This window comes from Numida meleagris, chromosome 10 (assembly GCF_002078875.1).
Source record: "Numida meleagris isolate 19003 breed g44 Domestic line chromosome 10, NumMel1.0, whole genome shotgun sequence".
In the NCBI taxonomy this organism is placed as follows: Eukaryota; Metazoa; Chordata; class Aves; order Galliformes; family Numididae; genus Numida; species Numida meleagris.
Window position 1 is genome coordinate 15,120,451 of NC_034418.1, and position 26,014 is coordinate 15,146,464.

Here is a 26,014-nt window from a genome sequence, read left to right on the forward strand (position 1 = left end):
GAATAAATGGATAGCAAAAAGCACAGCAAGCAAAAATATGAGAAAGTGTGCAGACATCAGCAAAAATAAAAACAAATATGATGGTCTTACTTGCTTCTCAGTTCATGCATTATTGAACCTCCAGTAGAAATATTGACCAAAAAAACCCAAAACTGTGACTGCATTTTATCTGCTGGATACATCTCTTGTGATCACCATGAAGGTCAGAGAGATAATTAGCGGTACTGTTTTCAATACTTCCAACTTAATTATCAGGTTTCCCAGAAATATTTTTGCCTGCTTATTCATTTTATTTTCTCCATGCATTATTAGAGACCAGAGAGACTGGAGCTTAATGATTATCTTCAGCACTTTACAGACATGTGGCACTGTGCTGTAACATTCAGCTTTGGAAGCAAAAATGACAGAGAGTGAGGATCTGTCATTATTGCTTTTGTGTGTAGTTCACCGCACTGAAATTTCTTTGTTGCTCCTACAATAGAATAATAGTAAGGCATGTTTCTACAGCTATTATAATGATTATCTACAACATATTAAGTAGTAATTATTTTTCAACTCTGTCATCCTCGCCGCTTTTGAATTCATGACCTGAATTTACTTACATCGAAAGTGGGATGAGAATTAGGTTACCTCTCACTGATGGACGCTGATGAGCAAATCTGGTTCTGCAGGAGGTTCTTCATGTGCTGAACCTGCCGAACTGCTTGAGTATAACTCTGAGGCATCTGGAATTTATGGGGCCCCAATAATTCGAGCTCCATCTCTACATGCTGGAGTTGCATGTACAAGCAACGGTTGTAATCACTGTACTTCAGTTGCTCCCATGTTCCCTTTTCTGGAGTTGGGCTTCTTGTTTTTTCTGCGGGTAAAGAATTTACCTTTGAAATCTGTGTCTTGGAACACTCATTGGAAAAGACAAAAAGAAGTAGGTCTTCATGAAATCATTGGGATTGTTCCCTCATATATTATTATCTGAAATTGAATCAGTGGCTAAGTTAAGAGTTGGACTGAAAGGAGCAACAGCACAAGGCCAAGAAGAAAGAAGATGGGGCAAAAAGACTGAAACAACTGATATTTGTGAGTCTTGATAATAGATAGTTAACAATTGGATACCGATAAGGCTGTTAGCTAACATTTCATTCTACAGCAAAAGAAATAGAGATTTCAGTGTCTTTACTTATTTGGGTGGCAGGCAGTGCAGTGGAAGGACAAGGCAATGGACACAAATTAAAACTCAGGAAATTCCACCTGAATACAAGAATAACTTTTCTATTGCAAGAGTGCTTGAACACCATTGAGGGGTTGCTCAGTGAAGCTATTGAGTTTCCATCCTTGTAGATACTGAACATTCAACTGGGCATGGTCTTGGGCAACCTGCTCTAGCTGACTCTGCTGGAGGATCCCTTCCAACCTCAAGTATTCTGTGGTTCTGTAATTGTCTTTGAGTCAGAATGTAAAAGCTTGGGCCATCCCATCCAGTGTCGCCATCAGTTTCACTACAAAGGTTTCAGTAGCCATGTCACATTAAGATGTTTACCTTGTATATCCATAGGACCTAGTGTGACAATTACAGTGTCGTCCTTCTTTTTGTTTTCATCATAAAACTCTTGCCTAGCTCTATTCTGCTGGCAGATGATATCTTCAACCAATGCCAAAAGCGTGTTGATGTTAGCTGATTTTCCGAGATCTGATACTGAGGTTAGTGATGGAGCCTTGAGGGCTTTAAAGAGCGAGTTAGCAATTCTTCTTATATCCTAGAAAAGACAGCAGCGATATGGCAGTGACTTGGATGGCAGTGACTTAAGCTGAAGTGATCAGGAGGCACCACTGGCTGGGAGCTGCATCTACTGCTAAAACCCCCAGAATGGGAAAGTATAGCACATCCTGTAGGGCTGGATATGACAGCTGGATTTCAGTGAGGTCAGCAATTCAGTTTTCAAGATTCAGTAATGCAGCTTACCTGTCTGTGGGCCTAAGCTGGGAAAGACAGGGTCTATGATACTTTTCTCTTCACTGCCTAGCTTGATGTTTGCTTTTAACCCAGTGAACACAGTGATTTTGATCATTGTGCAAGGGACTGAGATGTACATAGGCTGATCTTGGTGAAGTTGAGGATTCCCTACGTGTGAAATATACTCTGAAAGTGGATGACCCTTTTTTTATCCCATGACCGTGTAGATGGGTAACTGAGTGTTTTGTACCAGAGCACATTTGGCTTGTCACGTCAGACAATTTGAAAGTCTTCTGACTGGGAAGATTTCTGCTGTTAAACTGGAGGCGTTGAGTATTGCATGGCAGCAGAGGGCAGTGCAGGACCCACTGGGAAGCAGCCACAGGCACTTACCTTTATCACAGCCTCTGGAGTGATCGAGACGGCTGGGGTGACCTGTGGGGCAGGAGGTAGGCTTGGGGACACTCGGCCATTCTTTCCCGGCTTCTTCTCTCTGCCCTGCATTGCTGGCCGGGGTCGTGTGTTCCTGAAGATCTGCACAATGAGCAGGTTGATGGGGAACATGAGGAGGGAGCTTTCAAAGCCAATCATCACTTCCTGCCATGTGAACTCAATCTTACCTGTCGAGATCAAACAGTGGAAAGGAATGAAAATAACCTCAGGAACCATCAGATCTGTCTCTCATGAAAAATCCCATTTGTTCAACTATCCCACTTCTAGATTCTGCTGTCTATTTTCCTGCCCGAGTAATGATAACGATTGTTACCCAAATCCATTTTCTGCTCAGCTGGATCCGTTGGCACTCCCCAGAACATGATGCTGGTCAGCATGGTGCAGAGCAGCAGTGAGAAGCAGCATGACACGCGCTGGGCTCGTGTGAAGGAGCTTCGTGGGGAGCGGCTGAAAACTGAGTACCAAATGTGCCCATCCTGGAAACCCTTGGAGGTCTTCATGAAAAACAGGTTGCTGGGAAGGAAGAGGGGGAAATCAAAGGGATGCTTAGAAAGAAGAGGAAAGAATAAAGCTGTAGTTCAGGGTCCTGGCCTGTTCATGCTAGGCACTGTCAGAAAACATATGAACTATAAAAAAAAAAAATCAAATATCATGGCTTGATTTACATAGAATGGTCATAGCTTCTTATGTCCTTTGCTTCTGGCCACACCATAGTGGTGAAGATAATCACGAGCAGTTTCTGTATACATTTTTAGGGAAATTACACTGAAGACAAGATGCTTGAGTTTCCATATGTCTCATCAAATTATTCTTCTTTGACACCGGTATTTCCAGTCTGACATAACTGTTAAGGTAACAGCCAGACTTTGTTTAACCATCCTTCCTCTTCTCCTTGTTCAGAGCCCTTTCAGAGCAATGGGAATATCTCACTGCTTTCTTTTCGTCTTGAGAGCTGATCTTTGCATGCTTGCTCTTCTAGACCGATTGTTATTAAGAGTAAAAAGGTATAAAACAGAAGTTACCTGAACTGCTTCATGTCTTGTTCTGTAGCTACTGGGAACACTTTATCTAGGACACATTCTCCAATATCAACTGCTAGCCAGGAATTACAGAGGAAGTACCATTTCTGGTCCCATGCAAGGTCGTGTACCAATACTCGATTCACATACCTGGAGGGAAAACACACAGGGCAAAATCATATGAAACTGAATGGTATGAAATTCAGGACTCAACAGAACTATGGAAGACAAACTCTGGCCTTTGACTTCTTAGGCTGTGTCTGAACAGTGAGGCACAAAACACATATCAGAGTGCCCTAAAATAATGTTCTTCTGTGTACTTAGGTTGGTGACCTGATCCAGAGCATGTTACAGCTCCCATCTGATTGCTGTGCCTTCATTTCATGTAATATTTTCTATAGTATGTTTGATGAAATTCTTGCACTAACTCAGAGTCAACTTGTAGTATGGGTATAAACTGGACACAGGATATGGGAAGTATTTCTTGTCCTGCATTTTAGATTATGATATCTATTCATCTGGAGAAAAAAAAAATGTGAACCTAACCTTTCCTTTCTAGAACTGTAGAAAGGATAATGTTAAGTGTTAGGAAAGGAAAACAGTTGTCATTATAAAGACATTTTTGAGTCTGTATTATTTCCTTGTACACACTTACCAGGATGGATTGTCCCCTGAATTATCATGCCACAGTCGAATACTCTGCAATTCCCCTAGAGGAAAGAAGGTGCAGAGTAGGAAAACATCCACTCCTCCACGTTCAAAGACTGGTTTGTCAGGATCAGTTAGATGATGTGGCTCACTCTCTCCTTCTAGTCCATAGAGAGTGAGTGTCACCTGCAGAGTAAGATAGCAAAATGCAGACTCGCCCCTCTCAGAATCCTATGTGTGATTATTCCTCTAACATACTCTGCCCACTTTCTAGCTTAAAAGTTGCATTTAAGCTGTGCTGTTTAATAGCCTTGGGTGCTGCTTTATTGCTCCAGTTCTCTGAATGAGTTCAAAGCTCTTCTACTGCACAGTACAGCTGATACCTTGGAGGTTGTGGCTGCCCCACGGCGATGTCCTGTGAAAACCGTCACAAGATAACGATACTGAGCAAACGGGTCGTTGTCTTCCAGCACTGTGATTTTTGCCTGCAGAGTGACACGATACAAACAGTATGTTAGCAGCTCTGTAAGTATAGCTACCTTAAAGCTGTGGGTAGGAACTTATCATCTTATGAACAGTGCACAGGGAAGGGAGTAGGGTTAGCTGAAGTCACCTGTTAAAACAGGACAGTCAAAAAGGGAATTGGCATAAATACTTTCAGTCTTTGTTCACGAAAGACTTACTTTGGCATCATCCTGGATGTCTTTCCGTCGGGCCCAAATAACTACCAGCACGTATATCAGAAATATACATCCTACAGTGGTCACCACCACAGGGTTGTCCACGAATGTACCAAACAGCTGTGCAGTTTTGCTAACATCAACGGCATTGGGTATGACAAAGAAGGAGCTCCCAAAGAAGGTCAGATGGTTGCAGAGACACTGTGTGCTTCTAGAATTTGTTTTTGGTCCTACCTGAAAACCAGAAAAAATTCTGAATAGAGCATTTTGCTTCAAAGTTAGCTTATTAACTTTGTTGTATAGCATATAACTTTGTCTGGAAAACAAAAGAAAGACAGTGCTGAGACTGGTGAGTTAATATGGAGAACTGCTATACAGGAAAAAATTGTTATTGGGAATATTAATTCCAATGTCCAGCCAGAAAAAGGCATTTACAGTCTGATATAAACTTGTCTGAACAGTTCATTTTCTCCTTATGTAGGAGAGCATCCCAAGAAATGTAATGGGAGTGCAATTTGAAGTTTAGTCTTAGTGGACTAAATTTCACTTCTTGATTTTACTAACACATCTCAGAATGATGTCATTTTATGGTATGAATTCAATGGGGATCATAAGGGCCGGCTTTGATGTATATAGTATAAAGATTGCTTTATTTCTCTCCACTTACCTGACATCCATAGCTGTTCCAGTTCCCCTGCTGCTCATCCCAAAATACACAGCGGGATGCAAAGCAAGTGACAGCTATAGCTAGCCTGTCATATACTGTGGAATCCACTCCTGTATCTTGTGAAACCATGAAATAGTAAGTTCCCTCTCCAAACATGAGTTCTTCAGGGCTGAGAACCCAGGTATTTGTTTCACCTCGAACAAAAATATTTATTTTCAGTGTATATGTGGAAATGTTTATTCTGAATACAGCTATATTGCACATAATAAATAAACTGAACAAAATAAAAGAAACGGGTACCAAATAATCCTTAGCAACTCATTGTTCAAAGCATCCCACTCCTGAAGCACGATATGTTGAAACTCCTTTGAGAGGTTTCTTTCCAATTAGGTGTCAGGCTCATTGTGCTAATTTGTGGTCGTACTGTACCTTTGTCAGTGAGCACTCCATGATGTCCATACTGAATGCCCTTAACTTCCCATGGGTAGTGAGAATGCATAGGGCTAAGGCTTTTGGCTACACAAGCACAGAATGCAAAAATTAACTCATCACTAACACGCTGTCTTACCTCCAGTAGTTTTCTTATAGAACAGATGATTTTTCATGTCATAGTTAGTTTCATTTGGGTGATAACCATATCCTAAGTACAGTATTAGTGGAATGTCTTGTTCACATTCCAGCTGGATCACTATCGATGTGTTTTCTGTGGTGATGTTGACTTGGAAAATGCTAAAATTGCCCAGGTTCAACTGAATCCTATCTTCCTGGGGTGCAGCATTCCTTGGTAATATTATCTGGTTTTAAAAGAAATACATAACTTGAAATGCAGAAGAGTATCTTACTTATCTGTAAGCACTATAAGTATCTGTAAGTACAACCACACTCTAGATAATCTTTTTTATAACATAAGTATGGCCAACAAAAATATTTTCTTTGAAATTATTTTCTTGATACTGTCAGGTAACTTCTGAAAAGTCCTTTTCAAACCTGTATAGAGTCAGCACAAAGTCTGTGATCTTCAGTGCATTTTTTTAACTAAGAACTGAGATTATTACTGAAATAGTGTCCACAAGAAGTACTTAAATGAACTATTTAGATGTCAGTTTATAAATGGGCTAGGAATCCCAAACAGAAGTAATATGAGCGTGCAGTTGTTGGATATCAAATCAGACATTGCATTGTGTTTCAAGGTCACTGTGTGATCTGGAGTGGTTTTCCCTAACCATTATCATTGTCACAAGCATTTAAATGAATGTTACATCTTTTCTAAGAAATATCTGTCATTTTATTCTTCATATCACACAAATACCTCCATCACAAATGCAGACACCCATTGTATGTTGAAATGAATACCACCGCTTGTAGTCACCTCAAAGAAGACACGTGACAGCTTGTAAATAGAAGGGAGAGAGGAGAGGGATAGAAAACAGTGAGTTTACCTCAATGTTTTCTTTGAGATTGCTGACTGGTATGATCAAGCCATCCAGACCAGTAAGACTTAGACCTCCCACTGTTCCACTGATGTCAAAACTGGTGTCACTGGAGAAAAAGGGATTCACGGCAAAGCTCACCATCTGTTAGCAAGACATTAATAATCAACTCTGAGCTATTGTTACTGTTTCATGATTTTAAATATTAAATTGGTGAATAGACCAAACAAATTGTTTGACCTCAGGCCCACAGAGTACTCCAAAGCAGCCCATGTCCAGATTTAAATACCTGCCTAATCTCGGTGGTAGGCCAAACAAACCTGGAAAGTGATTTTGATTCTGAAATGTGGTATGTGTACAACATTTGTGGGTTTCCATTCATTGTAACTGTTTTGTCTTTCAGATACTGGATATCAAAACGCAATTGCACAAGTCTCTTTGAAAGAAACTCCATCAAAGCTGTGTCACCCCTCTTGGAATTAGAAACAAAAAGTCTGGTTTTACTACGATAGCAATGCACAAAAGTGTGTGTCAGATTCATTACTTCAATAAGAGGATTCAGTAGCCTCTCCTAACACTCAGGTGAATATACTGCCATTGTTATAAGGAGGTTCTGGACATTTTTTTGTCAGAACTGGAAAAGACACAATGAAACCTAACTCAGATCACAGCTGTGCTATAATTCGGACATTTGGAGACTTTCTGTCTCCTGCAGGATCTGAGTGCCTCAGACTCATTTGTTTCTAGCTTGGATGAAAGAGGATTGCTGCCTGTTAGTTTGAATGCTGATAAGGACTCTGAGCTGTTATGTCTCTCTCAGAGCATTAGATGTAAACAAACAGCAAATAGGTTTGTAGTGTTGATTCCATCACCTTCTCTAACCATGCAAGCATAAAGCAAGAGTGTATGTGAGAGGCTGAGGGGATGGGGCGTTTAAGCTTGCTCAGCCAACTTCATGAAATTAAGATAAGTGAAAGCTTCTTTGACCAAAAAGGAAGGGATGACTTGTGTGCTTGCGTACTCATTCTAAAAGGAGAAAGGACTCTAAAATTGCTAGACCAAGAATGTAAATTGTAGATCAGATTGAGTCACATAAAAGCTGTTTACTTGCCCTTATATCCACTGTTTCATCATCCACCCCTGAAATACCAAGAGAGGAAGCAGTTGGGAGAGTAAAGCTGGCAGAGCTGGAACTGGAGATGTTAATGGATGTACCGTCCATATTTTCTGTTTGTAATCTATCCAGTCCAGTTGGACACAAAACAGAAAAAAAAGAGAAAAACAAACAAAAAACACAGAAAACAAACAAACAAACATACAAACAGTCAATAATGTGAACTTCAAACAGAGAAAAAGTTCTCTGTGTGAGTATAACTTAACTGGAAAATTATTTCTGATTCTGCCAGTACATTGTCCCTGATGTAGTACTCCACATAACACTACCATACAGTCATCAGAAAAAGGGGTGGAATTGGCATATCTGGATGTGGAGTTGTACCCAATTAGGTGCACTTATGCAAAAGGTGCACCTGGTCTTGATTTCTACATGTTCTTGATTTCTACACAGTTAAAAGTGGATGAAAACCGGACTCTCAGGGAACAATTTGGGAATGACTGTTGGGAACGGAGAATGCTCATCAAGCTCAATATGATTATATTTGCTCTTGTCAGGCTAGTTACAGTTATGTATATCATGTCATTATTGGCAACTTGGCAAATAAAAAACAAGAACTTACCTTTTAAAGGCAAGCAGCTACTAGTAAATTCTTCTTTGGTCAAAGAAGGCACAACATGAGAATTTTTAAGATGATATTGCTGAAGCTAATTGGGGTCCAAGCTGTTCTTACAACTAGTTAGCAGCTTCATCGTACTGTTGAAGTTGACATTATGCTACAATATTGAGTGGTTGGGTGGTTTCGAGGATAATGTAATGAATATTTGAGGAAAGTTTGGGTGCCTATCAGGGCTTGTTGGGGTGGTTGGGGAGGATAGAGAGAGAGACAGACAGACAGACAAACAGACATTTATTGCTGTTACCTGTTTATGTACATTGTGGCAGAATGAGTGGTAAGGACCATGGGTTCATGATCTGGTTCCTTCCCAAACAGAAGGGCAGTCTGCAGATTTTCAACTGTATTCAGGAGCTGGTGGGACACCAAACTCTGGACAAGGATTGGAGGAGGGAACGTTTAACAAAGCTGCCCAGAATCAGTAAGTTGCAAAGTATTTGCCCTTAATTCATTTTATTATGAAATACTGTTTTCACGGTGTCTTATAAGGCTGGCAAACTCGGTGATATGCTTGTTAATCTCAGAGAAAGTTATTCTCATCAGCAATTCAAGTTCTGTAATTCTCATGAGAACTTAACAAACTGCAAATAAATACGTCTTACAGTAAACGGAATTCTAATGTTTAGAACTTCTATGCTCTGAAATGTGAAAGATTACAAACATGACATCAATTTCATGCAAGACATTTATGTATTTGTGTATGATAATGCCCTTTTGCTGTACATTTTAGTGTTTAGTTGCTTGAAAAGCAAGATCTAATTACTTACTGGTTATGTGTTACTATTGTGTTGTCCTGGGGGAGACTGAACAGTTCATAACCTTTTCTCTCAGGTTAGATTTATATCATGCCCTACTCCTTTGCAGTGCTGAAAGCTAAAGTGCATTCAGTCCAGGAAGCACACAAAGGCAACTGTGACAATTCACACATAAATAGGAAGGCCTAAAACAAAATAAACACATTGCATAATTCTGAATAGAAAATCAGAGTGGGCTTTCTGAAAAAAATGTAAGCAACAACTTGGGCAGATTCCAGCTTTGAAATAATGAAACAAGTCATGAATACTGAGTACCCGAGTCTTCCTTGAACTGTGGGGCAAAAGGAGGGGATAGAATCAAATCTGGAAAAAAAAATCTTATTGCAGTCAATCTACTTGTCATCTGTTAGAGGTCTTAACACTGATCCTGTCTTCCATAGTGCACTGTCCTGTGCCCTACCTGATGCCAATTTAGAAATGTGAAGCAGCAAAACTCTTTATCAGCCACAGCCCTCTACAAACTGGACTGAACCAAAATTACCTGTTCTGCCTCAGGCAGTGTAGTGTTCACGGCTCTGTTTTGTACAGAGGCTTGGAGGACATTGCTCACTGCATTGAATAGGTAGCTGGCTGCATCCGTTAGCTTCTGATCATCTCTGCTGTCCTCTGTGTTTACAGTGAGCAAGGAAGCGCTGACATCTTTTAGTGTATTGCTAGCTTCCACCTGCATGGGAAATAAGGGGAAAGGTTTCTGTTTTGTTACCAATGACACAAGCAATACATTGTGCCATTGAGTCTTCTACTGAGTGTTGCAACATTAGTAATCCCATGGGACTATTTGTGGCTAAAGCTGTTTTACTGTAATTACTTGTGCTGGGGTAACACCTGAAACACCAATAAAGATGGTATACTACTAGGTGACATACTAACATGTAATTCAGACTTGAAAAACACAGCCTGCTTCCGCAGATTCAATCCATAAAAACAAGATAATAATACCTGAAGGACGCTTATCTGTGAAACATTGGGCCAGGGTACAGTTTAGATGTACAGTAATGTAGTAGATCAGGTTATACTTCGGAGTGGTGAGTCCAAAAATATAACCATATAGTCAAATGCATGTGCATTTCAATCTTAATTTCCATATAGCTTGTTGAATTACCAGCAAGTAATACCTTTGGCCTTATGCTGTCCTAAATGCCAAAGGAGAATGAATCTTACAGTTTCTATTTTGTGCCCAAACACAGCCAATGATTGCTTTGTGAATGTGAAAGCACTGGCCAGCATAATAGCCCAGGGTGAGAGAACCAAGCAAATTCATCGCAAGCTTGTACATGTCCATTCCCACAGTCTGCAAATGCGTAGCAGCCTCACTGTGCAGTGAGTGTTGAATCTGAGCTATATTCTTGTCTTGCTGAAGTTAACCACATACTGCTGAAATGCTCCCAAGCCATTGTCTGGCTAAAGCTGTATAACATATCAGAAATCAGGACAACTCTTCTCACTGCCAGTTTATTTGTAAAACTTCCCCACTGACAGTTTGTTCTGCCCTCACACGTGCTCACTCTTTACTCCTTACACACAAATAGCATTATTTGCTAATGTCATATTGCATTCAAGATTCAAGAAACACTTTTGCAAGGACAATCTGAACATTCATGCTTGGATCCTCTGGGTGCTGCTGTGTTCCTGCCTTGCTGCTTGTTCACTGAGAGTTTAGGTTTCCATCTTAAAGATGCATCAGAGAATGTAACTGGCCAGCCAGCCATAGCCTGGATTGCAGTGGCTGCTGAGTCAATGTTTGTGGTTCCATATTTGCTTACTCAAAACAGTAAAATGTATTCCCTTCTGGTCAAGGCATACATGCTGGTACAGTTAAAAAAAGAAATGAGTTAAGAATAGATAACTATAAGGCGCTGACATTCTTCCAAGGAGAGTGGGGTTCAAAGAGTCTGTACTGCTAGTGTTAGGAGGCAGAGGACGAAGTGCTTCTTACCTGTGCTGAGACAGACAGCTCTTCAGTCCTGTAAGTGATTTCTTTCAGTACTTCTGACATCTTAAGAGCAGTTTGTACTGATGTTACATTAACAGCGGAGAGAGTTGTCAACATCAGCCCTCGGAGCTTGGGATGGAAAGGGGTAATTAGGGATAATTAGGTGAAAGAGTAAGATGCTAATTAAGACTGTGGAAATAGTGCTGTATATTGACAGCCAGGCTTGCTGTGAATTATGTGGTAGAACAAAACTCCACAAGGATCATGTGAACTGATGTTAGGTCTACTGACAATGCACCACTTGCCTTGGTAGCTGTGTAATCACATGAGCTTTGTGTTTCCTTCCAGCACAAAGAATTTGTACATTTAACATACATCAGAAGCAAGCAGAGTTACTTCTCAGACTTTGTACTAATGTGTATGAATTACTATGTAAATGCCACTTCCAGAGAAAACAGAGCCATGTTCAAATAACAATCAGAACTGAAGGATATATTGCATTTCTCTAGATCTTTTCAGCTGAGCATGCAAAGCATAGTATAAATATAAGCTTATAACTGAGACATAAGCTTGTAGCTGAAAGGAATAAACTAAAATTACTTGCTGACTAGTACTTTGGGGGAAAAATTATAGGATATTTGTCCAGCAGAAAAGGCAATTTTATTAATATTTAACTTTTTTTGCAAAATCAAGTTAACTGTAAGTTTAAAAAGACCGACCAAATTAGTTTAAGTGATTGCAGTAACAATTGAGAATGTGTTCTTTTACTGATGGATGATAAAACAAATTTTTTGCTTGGGCAAGTAGTGAATAATAGCTGAAACCCGTGCCAAACACTGAGATGGATACCAGAAACTTGAAACCTCCATTGATTTGAGGAGGTGATATACGAGCTTTTTGTTACTTAAGAGCTGCCAAAGAGTACGAAGAATCCATTATATTGCACTGTACTGCAAGAAAACAAGTGTCTGGCTCACCTCTTTTCGCATGTCTGTCTGTAAAGATATGTTAAAGTTTTCCTCTTGGGTCTCATGATTAAGGACTGAAGTCACTGACTTAAACAGCTGGAAAAGACTCATGCTGTTGTTCCCATCTTTTAGGAAGGTGTTTGCCTTCTCAGATACAATGGTCTGTAGGGTCAGGTTCCCGTCAATCGTATCTGCTTGCATAACCTGATGAGGAAATCAGATATGCTCTTAACATTGCTAGCTCAGTTATAGCTGTCTTTGAACAGTTTCTACAATCGTGTCATTGACAGCCTAGCTAGAGTGGAACAGAAAACTTTGTTTCCAGTTTTTTTTGTGTGTGTTTTATTCTGAGTTAAATTCTCCAGACAGCTCTGCTGTGCTCTTGGGTCTCTTGACTAAGTGCTGAAGTCATGGACTTGTACAACTGTTCCAGCTGTACGTGCTATTGTTACAACCCTCTAGAATGTTGTTTGCTTTCTAAAATACAATGGGACATCTTTAGAAATGTCCAAATGTAGGAAAACACGCCAATTCCATCTCAATCTGTGAAAAATTTCTGTCATTTTAAGATGTCTAATCTCACCCTCTTGACTGACAAATTTGTGCAGGAGAGACAAAGCCTAATTCAACCCAAAGTTTTCTAAGCCTCAGTCCATGGATTGCCAACAAAAATTTGCAGTGACAAGCAGCTTTGTTGAGGGTGAAACATGGGGAAAGGCATGGACTTTTAGTGGCCTGATAGGAACCTCTGCTGGGCAGGCAGAGCAGGAGTTTTCTGGGGCCTACTGGAGAATAACCCCAGACTCTCTAAATACAGCTTTTGCTACCCAGTGTCCAAATACACCATCTTTTAAAATTCTGTCCTACAAAAAGAACATTGGAAGTGTCTCTCTACTACCCTGAGTCCAGTCTAATAATAGTCTCTGTTAGACGTGGAAATGAGGATTATTTTGGTCACAGACATATAGTAAGTACAAAACAGGAAGAAGCTCCAAAAGAGATTCACAGGTTAACATCAACTAGGGACATCTTGAAATAAAGGATTTCTACTGTGTACCTTTACCGAAGTGTTGGTTTGAACTGTATCACCAAAGCTGTTGCTAACAGTAACTGTCACATGTAAAATGAAATTATTTTCCTCTTCTCCAAGTGGAAGATAAACTGGGAAGAGCTCAGGGTCTGGGCCACAGTGCAGGAGAGAATCTGGAATAGGAAAGATGTTGTTATCTATCAGACATCACACAGACACCTCCTGCTATCTAAGAACAGGGCACTGTGGGTTTGCACTGTGCAGGCCTGACTGGCTCATATTTAGACAAGGAGCAGAAGCAGGCTGTGCCTTTGCTCTTACTTGTAGCAGTAACAGTGCTTGCCAGAAATGTGAGGAAGCACTTAGTCAAACAGTTTGCCTCAGGACTTACTTGAGTTCAGATAGAAGCAGTAGTTGAGCTGTGTGCTATGATTCGATTGGCACGAATCCACTGAGCATGGAGTGCTGCAGGAGACTGTGAAAGCGGTGAGCACAGATCCCTGCTTGGGAGACACAGCACAGCTAGGGACCTGGGGCGGAGGCACGGTGCTGACAAGGTAGGTTTCTTCCCCATAACCACGCTGAGTCAGTGCTGGGAGTGGAGGGAGCAGAACATCAGCAATAATCATGCTGTGGCAGCACTGATCTGCAGACATCTTACCTATTCTGGCAATGATGTGGTTTGTTCAGGCACCACAAACTTAATGGTGGGCCTAATCAGAAGTGAAATCCCACTACTGAATAAGCCATAAGCACAGAAGAACGCTTAAGAACACGATAGTTTTTGCATTGTAAACCAAAATTGCATTATTTGATCAAGTATTCAACATAATATTATTTCCAGATGAGCCTTAACAAAACCATTAACAGCTTGGAGTAAGAGAACTGAATTTGTCCCGCCATGCAACAGCCCAGAACAAACTTAGTTCTTAATTAAGGAACCCATATGTAAAGTAACAGCTCTAAACTTGTAGAATTGCTTGTCAGTGAGGCTATGTGTACGTAACGTCTGTGTGATGTCATGGTGGCAGAGAGTATCTCAAAGCAGTCTAGCAAACCCTGCTTGCCCCTACCTGTTACTTTAACCTGAAAAGCTTCTCCATGTGTCTGCAAGAAGGAGCTGTTCATTATCAACGTGGATGTGTTGCTTTGAAGCAAATTCAAAGAGTTCTGCCGGAAACCAGTCAGGCTGCAGGCAGGAGGGAGGGGTGTAGACTGGAAAAGCAGACAAAAGAAAACATGACAGCAGAGGCTCTTTGCTGTGATTCTGTTGCAGGCGTGGGGCAGCAATTTGATGCTCTCCATTATAACTGCTCCCAAACATGGCACCCCCATGCCTTGGTCTTTCCTGCTATTTCCAGAGCTCCCCTGTGACAAAGCACCACTCTGAGGCCACGTGGCTTTTCCTTATGATGGATGTTTATTGGTAGTATTTCTGACAAATCTGATGCTCTCACCTTGTTTTGGAATGTGTTATCTAAGTACCAGTTATAGTATATGTCCTGGGAGTCCTTCTGTCCAGAGACACTCAAAACAACTTCCTCACTAGCATTCACTGGCTTGCAGTTTGCCTCACACCTGTAGGGAAGTAAGACAGTAGCTACAAGTAGTAACTGGATGAGATGGTACAGTCCTTGGTGTCAGTTGTTTTAACCTTGTTTAATGAACATCTGCAAAATCCCCACGATACCTATACAAATGAGCTGTTACTCACAAATAATGAAATACTTCATTTTACAGCAAGAGTTTTAGAAACCTTCATCTTTATTTTCAACACTGACTGAAGTGCAGAATCCACGCACTCTTTATGTTCAAATACTCATTCAAGCTCTCAAGTAAATCCTACCTCTATTTAACCTCCTGAAATGATTGTATTAACGTATCACTGAAATGCCACTGATCTCCAGTGAGGCTCCAGACTCCCAAAGACCATATTTTTAAAAGCATTATTGTGTATCTGTGTGTCTAGTAGGAATTTCAGACCTATCTTTTGACTTCTATTCCCATCATTTAAATTAAGTTTGCATATGGAAATATCCAAATCTGAAAAAAAGGTAGAAGGGGTTAAAATACATAAGTGGTTTTGGGAAGAATATTCAGTTTATAAAGGGATTATGTTTGGAAATGCAGACTGGAAAAATGCAGCTAGGACCAGTCTTTAATTTCTCTGATGGTAATAAATAAATTTACAACACTCAATAAATTATAATAATTATAATTAATAATGATAAATGTGGCCCTGCGCTAGTTTTTGTAGTGATTTTAAGTAGTGAGTGCTAGGGTTTGAAAACAGACCTGATTTCTAGCTGTAGATCTTGTTTTGCAGTCACATAGAGACACTGTTCGTCCTGCCTCTCTTCATTCCCATGGCTTCGCACTGTGACCCTCACAGTCACTGCTGACTTCGGAGGAGGAAGGCAGGAAGGTGGGATTTGCACCTCTTGTTGGCTGGTGAGGATTATCTGGTGCTGCACACATTCATTCCACTCAGGCCAGCAAGCTCCTGCATGAACATTTCTTTTGTAGCTTGAATAGTTATAACATCCCATGTCACTAATTGTCTTGCCTGGTACAGATTTCAAAGAGCTTTAGAGAGCAATAAGTTTCCTTAGCCCAGTTTATAGAGGGGGTAACAAGAGTTCAGACTGATTTCTTTGAAGTAATATATGAGGTCAAGGAAAAACGTGAGGACAGAACACAGGTGCTCTGAATCCAGTTTTCAGCCATAAATATTTTTGCAATGCTTGGTGCTAATTTCTGCTGTTTTATTGAGACACATACCTTTCAAATGCCTAACTATATCAGTCAGTTGGAATTAGCTCTTGGCTATGAGAGCAAAGGCTTAGGATGGGTAGATCTTGACAAAATTGAAACCTAGGATCTATCTTTGGGAAAAAAAAAACATGCAGTATTATCTACCACAATTAGTTGGGTGTTAAAACCAGAGTAAGGTAGAGGGACATTCTTCAAACACAGTGAGTGGCAAACTTTTTTAAAGCCAGGCAGAGACTAAACCGTCCTGTTGTCAGAGTTTCACAACTTGATCTGACCTGGCAGTGAGTTTGTCACTCATAAAATAAAAGTTGGTGGAAAAACTTCAAGAAATTCACATACCACAGGACCAGAGAAAACTGGAGTTATCACTGTTATCTGGCCAGCCAAGAGTAATAGTTGTGAAAGGATCCACGTGGCGACTTGGTTTAATATGTATTTTATTTTTCCTTTGGTGAACCTAAATAATAAGTAAATATACCAGTTAGGACAGTAGCATGTATAAACACTTACATATGTTATTTCATAAGGAAATGAAAAAGGTCTGAAAATTTAGACACCGGATCACTCTATGCACATCTGTAGTTTAAATGCTCTTTCCTTAACCAGTGGTAGCACAGGAGCATGAGCTATAGGAATAGCAACAGATGGCACAAAGAAACAATGTGTGGCTAAATAGTCCCAAACTCCCACATGATTTTGGAGCCCAGCTCCTATTTTTAAAATTAATCTAGATACTTTTCTCTAATATTTTCTTTAGTCCATTTTCTCTAACATTGTAATTATTACTTGCAAGGTTTTACAAACTGTAGATTGAATGCCTGTAAACGCATTTGTCTTGGAGACATTTGGTGTAGATTTTATGTTAAACAATGCAGAGCACAGGAAAGCTAGTCCATAATCTACTGTTACAAGTACTTCTTTTCAATATCTTATGTAACGCTTTTACTAGCAAGAGGATTTACTAAGCATTTCAATTTTAAAGAAAGATCTTTAAATAATACTTACTTTGGTCATTTGGGTATTTGTTTTAGAGGTGCCTTTTTCCTTAGCAGGATCTATTCAGTATAAAAAATGATAACTGTGATGAGCAACTTAGTTTCAGTAGGTGAAACTCTTACAAGATAGTCACGTACTGTAAGTAAAATCATTGTTATTCTTCAATCATAATGGTGTAAATCAAATGTACACGAGGTGATGAAATTTAATTGATGCACAGAGAAAAAATGAGGGAAAGCACTGGAGAGGTTTCAGTGGGATTAATTCTAAAGACACTTTACTCCTGGTATATTCTACTTTTGTAAATGTAAGGGCTTGCCATCTAGAAGTGTTTACTGACAGCAAATTATGTGATTGCTGTGATGCAAATATTTCCTAGCTTCAGAACTATATCCCAGGACATACACTTCACTAATTAAACTTGAGGACAAATAGCAAATGTGCAATGTGTAATATATAGAGAGTGATGCTAATTAATGAGCAGTTCAAAGCCTGGGAATCTGCTGTCATCAGGAAGAAGCCTCCTCAAAAGTTTCAGCACTCTTCCTGGAATGGAAGAAATTACTAGATGCAAACCATAAACACTCCATGAAGTGCTCTGATTGCAAAAAGACATACTCAAAACTAGCACTGTCAGATTAATGCAATTACCTTCTTTATGAGAGCTGTTTGCCAGCACATTGATGAACCCAACATCCAGACTCACATTTGAGAAGGCGTTCATGGCCACCACTTTCACTAGGAAAGTACCTAGAAAAGACAAATGTCCAAACTAGTATGTCAGTGGACCAGACCATCATGTTTGTGATATAAGATTCATAAAGAAGATTCTATTGCTTTCTCTAGGATAATTTCATTTGCTTGTTGATGAGTTTTCCACTTAGGAGAGCAGCTGTCTTGTTTGAGATTTTCTACCTGAAGGGATGGGATGTTCAAATGGGTATAAGGAAGCCCAATAAAGCTTCTAATATTGAAAATCTTAAAACATAAAACAAAATCATAATTAGCTTCTGGTGTGCCAGATTTTGCATGGGATTTGAATAACTCATTAAAGGAGAAAAATTCTCTCTTCTGCCATTGAATTAACTCTTAAAGACAATCTCATTAGTCCTACATTTTAAAGGATTTGATTTCTTAATAATGGAAAGAAAAAAATGCTATGAAGCTGATTCCTAAGTCCAACAAAAACTGCGTGCTGGAGGCTGATGTGCAGATGAGGATGGGGCTCCCCCTTTCTTTGTCATCTGTACTGAGAATTTCTATCACAATAGTGTGAAATGGGGTATAAACTTGGAAAGTTATACATATGAACAAACAGGAGAAAAATGTCCTCATTTACACTCGAATTGGGTACTGCCAGGAACAAATGAACCCTGGTTCATTATGTCCTTTTTATTGTAAAGTTCACATAAAACCTTGCTCTCAGTCTCCATATAGATACCCATTTTCCAGTTCAAGTTTTTTTAGCTCGCTTAATGGTCAGTAAGACTGTGCTGCTCATAGTGTTCTGCAGAACAAGTCTGAGCAGTTAAAGTTACCAAATTCAGCTGTAAGTTATTGTCCTCTACCCCAGGGTGCTGTGGTTGTGTATGTGAACTCCTGCACACAGTTGAGAGTGTCTTAGAAACACAGAAGTCAGCGTGCTGTACCTTCATAGTGCATGGGAATGATGTATGTTCGAGGTTCCCCTTGAGGGCAGTCTTCCTGGTGAGAGTGAGTTTCATTCGATCCAAGCACTTCAAACTTCATCTTAGCCGGGGTACCGTGAGACAAAGAGACATTGATCTCCAAATTCTCCCCCAGCTGCAGAGTGTGAGAAGCTAATACAGCCTGAAGACCGGACACTGGCTCAATTAAGTGAACAGCAATGCTCTCCGAGATCTCCGATGCAGTTGTGTTGCTGGATGCATGGATTTCCAGCTGATGTACCCCAGGGCCTAGCAGCTCTTGAGCAGCACTGTCAAGTGTCAGGTTGTGAGGAGCAATTCCTTCCTCTGCACTGGACTCAGTGAGTGTCATGTTATCTGCTGATACAGTGTAGGTCACTCTCCTACCTGTAAAAAGACAATTCGGAATTTCTCACAGCTTGCATAATAGGCGATCCAATTCTAGCTGTTTCATACAGCATTTGAGTATTTATAGAGTCATAAAAATACTGCAGCAATGCAGAATAAAGTCACTTCCAGGTGTTTTTGTGCCCATCTAGGCTCCCTATGGAAGTCAGTCTCAAGTTTTCTGCTGTGAGCATTAAAGCAGTCAAGAGAATTCAGATGTATGCTACTGAATTTAACTTTTTAAATGTGTGGATTCCAGGAGCCTGCAGTGAGAACAAAATATACAATAGCAAATATGACCTGCTTAGTGTGAAATCCTCTTACCCTCAGCTAGAGAGGCATTTCTGTGGATTCCTAACTTCAAATGCAGAAACATTACTACTGGCTTCATGTAGATTCATGTGACTAAAGTTTTGGTCATGCTTTTTCAGATTTGTGGAGAGGGAAAAAGGGCTTACCTTCATGTTCAAAGTGGTATAATCCCCCTGAGAAAGAACCCCTCCAGTGGAGCTGAGAGTGTTCAGTTGCAGAAAGGCAACAATTAGAGGGAAATCATTCACAAAAAATAAGTGTTGTTTTCTATAATGAAAATCCTGCTTCTGTTCCATGGGTAGGATAATATTTAGCTTGCTATTTAAACCACACAGAGTAATTAACCCTTACCTCCATTGAGTTCAACTTGAATCCATAACAACTCCCCATACAGCGTTCGGCAGTGAGAGCTGTTCCCAGATTCATGGTGGCTGTAGCACCCAGTAATGCTAAGTTCATCCATCTTGTCCTGAACCGTCACCCGCTTCTGTGCTGTCACGTGCCATTCACTGGTGCTGCATTCCACAAAAACAATAAACTCCCCAGGAGATGAGTATCTATGTGTGACACTGCTGAGCAGCCTAGAACAGAAAGAGAATGGCCGCTTGTTGTGGAAAACTGTCCTGGCAAGTCTCTGGCCTTATGTGATAACAGTGGTCACAGCTGTCAAATTTCTGACCTCACTCAGCTATCCTGCAATCAGGAGGGATACTCTCTATAGGGTCTCTATAGGCTCTAGAGGCTCTTCCCTCTAAAACATGTAGCAGCGCCCTTAATTTTTCTGTTCTGTACAGGGAATTTGTCTGATGATGTATAGAGGATATATCTTACGTTAGAGGGTAGTAAGGATCCACAGTACAGCCATCTCCAGTGCTAATGGTGCAGGAAAGGTTGCCAGAGTGTGGGGAGAGCAGCCAGTTCAAAGTGATTGTGATGTTTTCAAAGATAAAACATGTGTCTGTTACAACCAGCTGCAGACCTGTAAAACATAATGTCAGAATTCAGTGCCATTTTGTCTAAGTTTCTTGCATAAGTCAATTGATTTTCACGCATTGGTGAAAGCAGGCCTTCTTCAAGTCAGAGTTGACAGTGCTGTCAATTTGAGTGCATTAGTGGCATGATCAGGAGCTGATTCTTCTCCTTATCAGTTGGTCAAGGTTCATGTTGGAACACAATTTTGTGTGTTTTATGTGTATGAAATTCCTGGCTTTGTATCCTGTCAAAAACCCTCCAGAGCTGTCAGTAAGGACAGGGAAATTACATTGTTATGTCTTCAATATTTTGAGCGGTCACCACTCTTCCAGGCTCTTCCTGGGATTTTTGAGAAAATTATGATGCTCACAGTGTTACAGCCCAGTGAAGAACAGGCTTTTGATACTGACAGCCCTCTCGCTCTTACCCTCCTTGCAGTGGTACTGAATGGACAAATAGCTTCCGAAAGCTGGACATGGATCTCCAAAGAAGGTGCCATCTGCTGCCACCTGGCAGGCCTGAAGACCATGACACTGTCCTGAAAGGAAGTTTTATAGGGATTAGTGTTTTTGTCTGTGGCTGTCATTACAGTTCAGGTGAGAGACAATCATAGAAACAGCAAGGGTTGAGAGGCAGCAGCATCTTGTTCCTGACTTCTAGACAAACTCCCACAGCAAACTCCCATGCCATAAGACATTACCTGCTACTTCATCTTTGACACTGATCCAGCTACAGTCTTCCTCTGTATCGTTCTGGGGAGGAGTCTCCAATATGCAGTAGTGAGGGGTCTTCCGTCCGTAGAATGACTCTCCAATTTGGATAACTTCTCCTGATCCACACTGTACAGTGGCATTGTAATTATCACAAGCAATGCTCTGGCCATTTTCTAATAGGAAAAAAAAAAATCTGATTTAACTTTTTGAATTTCTGAAAAAAACTTCTAGAGTTCTCCTGCATATTCTTTTCTTTTTTCTGTTGTTTCTCTTTCTTTCCTTTTCTCCCTCTTCAATTAAGCAATACCGAAAGTGGAAAAAGGAAGAAAGCATCAAACACTTTTCCATTTTTTAAATCCAAAAGGATAGATTCATGCTTTTTACCACATTAAACAAAAATTTGATCATATATTTAATAAAATAAAATATTTAGTTGAAAGAATAAATGTACATTCGTGAAAAACACATAGCACTAGTTTGACCTGCAGTACTAGCAGGTTTCTAGACACTTCTTTTTCAGAAAGCCTTGTGGCAGTGTGTGATTTGCGTGATATTCAGGTAATTGCACTGGAGAAGAATTTGCATATAAAGTACAGGACCTGATCCCATTTCTGTTACAAAGACACCTTTATTCCTCTGTGATATTCAATGGACTCCATTCAGCAGGACTGCTCAAATGAGTAAGGTCATATTTCTAAAAGCAAACACCTCATTCTTTGGTTAGTCTGAGGCACTTAATTATCTTTCAGATTTCTTGGGATACTCTGGCAATCAGGATATGTAGTACCTGAAGAGGAGGATGAAAAGCTCTTATGTGAGAGTGTTGCAAAAGAATGTTTTTGTTTCAGCTGCCTCGGGTTTAAAGACATTGTCCTCCAATTGCTGTTTTGATCATTCCCCTTAAGCACCTTGATTAACAGAGCCAGTATTTGCACACTGCAGTAATTGTGCGCTACTGTTATTTAAAGCTAAATCTAAGCCTGGCTGTAGCTATAGCAACATGATCAGTTTACAGATTAGAGCTCTCTAAATAAGCTTGGAAAATAATTTGCTGTTAAATTATAATACATGCTGTTATCTCTTCCATTTATTTGTTCTTTACTTGGCACAGAGGGTTCCCATAGTATTTGCTGTCTTAGTAACTTTACACATGAAAATGCATAGAACCAGACGTGTGTTCCTTTGTACTGGTTCAATATGTATATTTTTACTACAACAGATTCCTAATTCACAGAGCACCAAATGGTAGGATAAAATAATAAGAACAGTGGATTGAACTAAGGAAAACCTTTGCTTGAGCTGAGAAGCACTAATCATTCTAGAATACAGACAAAGAAAGGATGAAGGCAGAATGCTGTCTCCCTGCTTAGATGCTTTTAGAAACATATCTCAGGTCATCAAGCAAGCATAGTTATGAGGAATCATATGAAGTTTCATGCTCGGTGTGAATCAAGCCTCATAGTACTTGGGTGTGAGGGAGTTAAATATCACTATGCCCATTTTACAGAGGCAAACATCAGCAATGAGGCCGCACAAACTTCCAAATGTTCAGCACCCAGAGGAATTAATAAGAATGCGGTCTCTGTTCCTTTTGGGTTTTGGGTCAAATTCCTTGCATACTGAGCTAGTAAAAGAGTAGTCTACATTATTATTGAAACACGTAAATGTATTAATGGACATGGGCTGTAGATACTGAAAACAAGGCTATAATTACCTCAATCTGTTCTCAGTTTCCTGGGTAGTGAAAAGATGGATGTAGGGTAGGGCACTGTTGCTCAATAAAGCAAACTCTCATTGAATTTAATGGGCTTTAAGTCAGATCCTATGGTAACAGATGGTAGCTTCCTTAAAAACAGATAGTTGCCTACCATGGTTGTAATGGAAAAAATAATTGTAATCTGTTTTTGCAAGGAAAGTCAGCTGAAGGGATCATACTGTCTGCCAATTTCCACTCCCCCAGTCATTTTTCATGTTAGTCATCTTCAGTCAAATTTGATGTATAGATATCAACCTCAAAACACTCTAAAAATTCATGAAAGTCATTAGCTAGGTGAAAGAACTACATCAGTGCATCTATTAGAAGCAGAGATTATACCCCAACTGATGATGATGGCCAGCAGGTACAGCTGGAGTTTTGAAGCTGCTGCAGAGCCATGGGGACAGAGGGAGAAGTATTTGGGGAGACAGAAAGTGCTGGGGATATGGGAGTGAGCAGGGGGGGCTGCAGGGAAGGATGGAGAGGGGATGTGGAACAGAAGATCAGGACAGGAAACGAAACATTCTTAGGTTTGCTGATTATGGAATGACTTGTTAATTATGTCAAATCATTGCAATAGCCCTGCTATGGCTTGTGGTAACCTGTACTCGCATATTGGATTTGAAGACTGCATTGATGAGTCTACAGCCAGACTTGCCATCAAGTGCTTGTGACCTTAGATCTAGTTACAATTTAAAATGCTTGGTTTATGTGCAAAATGCAAGGAACACAAATTCCCCTCTTATCTATATGTCAAACGGGATAACACTGCCAGCATTCCTTTCCTGGGATGTTTGTTCCAGGCAGTTTAAGGGATGCAATGTCTGTACTTTGTCTGACACAAAGAACAGGCTCCTGTCTGTACCCTTGTCCTGGGGAAGCCCTTGAACTTCAACTGATGGAAGGATCTGAGAAGAAACAAGAAAAACTTGCTCTCACATTTGCTAACTCCAGACTGCTAGAACTAGTATCACTGGAAGCCTGGCTGTATTTTTGCTTCCGTGATGAATGGAAATTATTTTGATGGTCTTATTTATGGCCCATATTTATGATTAAGAATTTAAGGGCCGTCATATAGGTAGATATTGAGGGAGTTCATGTTTGTAACCATTCTGCAACCCAGTGATTTTAGGGTTCTTCCTTTCTTCAGATCTGATCACCAACAAAGTAGAAAAAGAGCACTTCCTGGGCTTGTGTGGTTTTTTGCTTGTTCACTTTTAATAAACTTCAGGTTATTGCTCAGCCACTTTGAAAGAAGCGAGACGATTTATGCACAATTGTGAATACAGTAAGCTCACTTTTTAGTTCCAGCTGTTGTGTATCTTACCAAACTCACAAATGAAGTCAAATTCCTGGCTGCAGTTTTCAGTCACGCCCCACTGATACTTGGCATTCTTCAGGATGTATCCACATGCGGATGAGGAAGGAGACGGCTGATCCTCGTACCAGTTACTATAGCTTATATCTGAGGTGTCCAGCCAAATCATTGACCCTGTCAACAAAGTATACATTTCCTGAGTGTTTATTTCCCACAGGAACACAGCTAAAGAATCAGAGCCTGCAGAACAAACCTGTATCCTTGCTCCTACTGAAGCAAAGCTGGTTCTGTCTGAATAGAGATCTTCAATTTAGTTTTACATTAAATCTGACATAACCCCTAAAAAAGACACTGCTGCTTCCCCTAAACTCTCAGCCTCAAGATACCACCATTTCCCTTGCATCAGATCTTGCAGCATTTCCCAGCATGATGCTTAGCTTGCTTGTCCACCGGAGAGCCAACCCAGCACATATTTTTCCCTGGGTCAGCAAGCTGATCTAATTCACCATGTGTTTACACAAGCGCAAGATCAAATGGAAAAGGTGACAACATACAACTGAGAATTGAAGCAGACAATTAAAATATCTTAATACAAATCTCAAGTTACAGCAACAAAATACAGTGGCTTTTCAGCAGCCATCTATAGTGGGATAGATTGCATTTGTTGTCATGGTAGGTAAGCATCACAGGCTGATAGTTCTAAAGAAGACAAGATTTTAAAATCACCTACCGTCTGTAGTTTCATTCAGCAAGGAGTCTGAAACCAGTCCTATCCACCATTCCTGATCCTCAGCAATATGTTTCTGCAAGAATTCTTGAGTTTCCTTGTTTTCAATAAAGACAAGATGCCCCCCTCCTCTCTCACACCACCTCTGGGCACTTGTGAATGTACGCTGGAGTCTAACAAACTCATAGCATGAGTGGTTGAAAGCTAGCTGATACTTTGAGCAAAGGGTTCCTTCCTCATCACTTGCCTCCTCCACAGCCAAACGTATAGCAAGAGAAATCAGAACTGCAATCCCAAGCCACATTCTCAGCTTAGTGCCCGGTATGGCACTGGTGTTGCTTATCACATCACCACTCTTTTTGCTGCTTTCTTCAAAAGCTTCAGTTGTCACGTCATCACTATTCTTCCTTCCTCTTTTCTGTTTGCAACATCAGGAGCAATAGTATATGGAACAAATGGCTTCTAATATATAATGGTGATTGTGAGTGAGGACACACACAGCAGGTGTTGATACTAAATCACTGCAATGGCCATTGTGAGGCCTGTTGTATAAACATGTCATTCCATGTGAAATCAGTTTGAAGAGAAACCATTATGGTATTGCTTTCCTCATGAGCAGAGAAGATAAAGTTGATGTATGCTGTTACTGGACACGTGTGAAAGTGAGATAAAGCTCCACCATCAAAGGCATTGTTATATGAGCATTAAAGCTGGAGGTCTTTACAATGACAACAAAGAGACACAATAGTAAGAATGAGGAAAATGAGAAGCACAAGGAGTCATGAGGTGGGAAAACACACGGTGTTCCTCTAGATACATTTAATTGTTTTGAATTGCTTTGTTTTTAATAATTATTATTCTTTTAGTGTGATTATTTGAGGTTCTTCTTTTGGATGCTAATTCCTATAATTATTGTATCATATTCATCCTGCCCACCTGTTTACATATACCAGGGTTAATCTCAGCTGTTCCAACTAGACCTAATTGTTGTGCTTGTTTTGAATTTC

At 40.2% G+C, this 26,014-nt stretch overlaps 2 protein-coding genes across 3 annotated transcripts in view; one reads left to right on the forward strand and one right to left on the reverse strand.

Moving 5' to 3' along the window:
• Positions 1-25,793, reverse strand: part of PKD1L2 (polycystin 1 like 2) — a 34,634-nt gene extending 8,841 nt beyond the window's left edge. Inside the window, exons 1-31 of the mRNA XM_021408963.1 lie at positions 25,011-25,793; positions 24,290-24,454; positions 21,194-21,379; positions 20,921-21,031; positions 20,353-20,500; positions 19,873-20,102; positions 18,805-19,209; positions 17,807-17,905; positions 17,165-17,214; positions 16,499-16,616; positions 15,680-15,887; positions 14,842-14,962; positions 14,458-14,599; positions 13,776-13,976; positions 13,412-13,557; positions 12,364-12,558; positions 11,390-11,515; positions 9,935-10,117; positions 8,886-9,010; positions 7,960-8,086; positions 6,858-6,992; positions 5,987-6,212; positions 5,419-5,612; positions 4,755-4,985; positions 4,455-4,556; positions 4,079-4,257; positions 3,427-3,573; positions 2,718-2,917; positions 2,345-2,571; positions 1,538-1,754; positions 631-859 (exon numbers count right to left, since the gene is read on the reverse strand). Coding sequence (XP_021264638.1) covers positions 631-859; positions 1,538-1,754; positions 2,345-2,571; positions 2,718-2,917; positions 3,427-3,573; positions 4,079-4,257; positions 4,455-4,556; positions 4,755-4,985; positions 5,419-5,612; positions 5,987-6,212; positions 6,858-6,992; positions 7,960-8,086; positions 8,886-9,010; positions 9,935-10,117; positions 11,390-11,515; positions 12,364-12,558; positions 13,412-13,557; positions 13,776-13,976; positions 14,458-14,599; positions 14,842-14,962; positions 15,680-15,887; positions 16,499-16,616; positions 17,165-17,214; positions 17,807-17,905; positions 18,805-19,209; positions 19,873-20,102; positions 20,353-20,500; positions 20,921-21,031; positions 21,194-21,379; positions 24,290-24,454; positions 25,011-25,311 — 5,474 coding nt within the window. The 5' untranslated portion in view covers positions 25,312-25,793. The remainder of the gene's footprint in view (positions 1-630; positions 860-1,537; positions 1,755-2,344; positions 2,572-2,717; positions 2,918-3,426; positions 3,574-4,078; positions 4,258-4,454; positions 4,557-4,754; positions 4,986-5,418; positions 5,613-5,986; positions 6,213-6,857; positions 6,993-7,959; positions 8,087-8,885; positions 9,011-9,934; positions 10,118-11,389; positions 11,516-12,363; positions 12,559-13,411; positions 13,558-13,775; positions 13,977-14,457; positions 14,600-14,841; positions 14,963-15,679; positions 15,888-16,498; positions 16,617-17,164; positions 17,215-17,806; positions 17,906-18,804; positions 19,210-19,872; positions 20,103-20,352; positions 20,501-20,920; positions 21,032-21,193; positions 21,380-24,289; positions 24,455-25,010) is intronic.
• BCO1 (beta-carotene oxygenase 1) overlaps positions 1-26,014 on the forward strand; it is a 55,272-nt gene that overhangs the window by 7,237 nt on the left and 22,021 nt on the right. For both annotated transcript variants that reach the window (XM_021408953.1, XM_021408950.1), the window contains exons 2-3: positions 7,252-7,430; positions 8,957-9,059. The gene's annotated coding sequence lies outside the window, so the exon portion shown is untranslated. The remainder of the gene's footprint in view (positions 1-7,251; positions 7,431-8,956; positions 9,060-26,014) is intronic.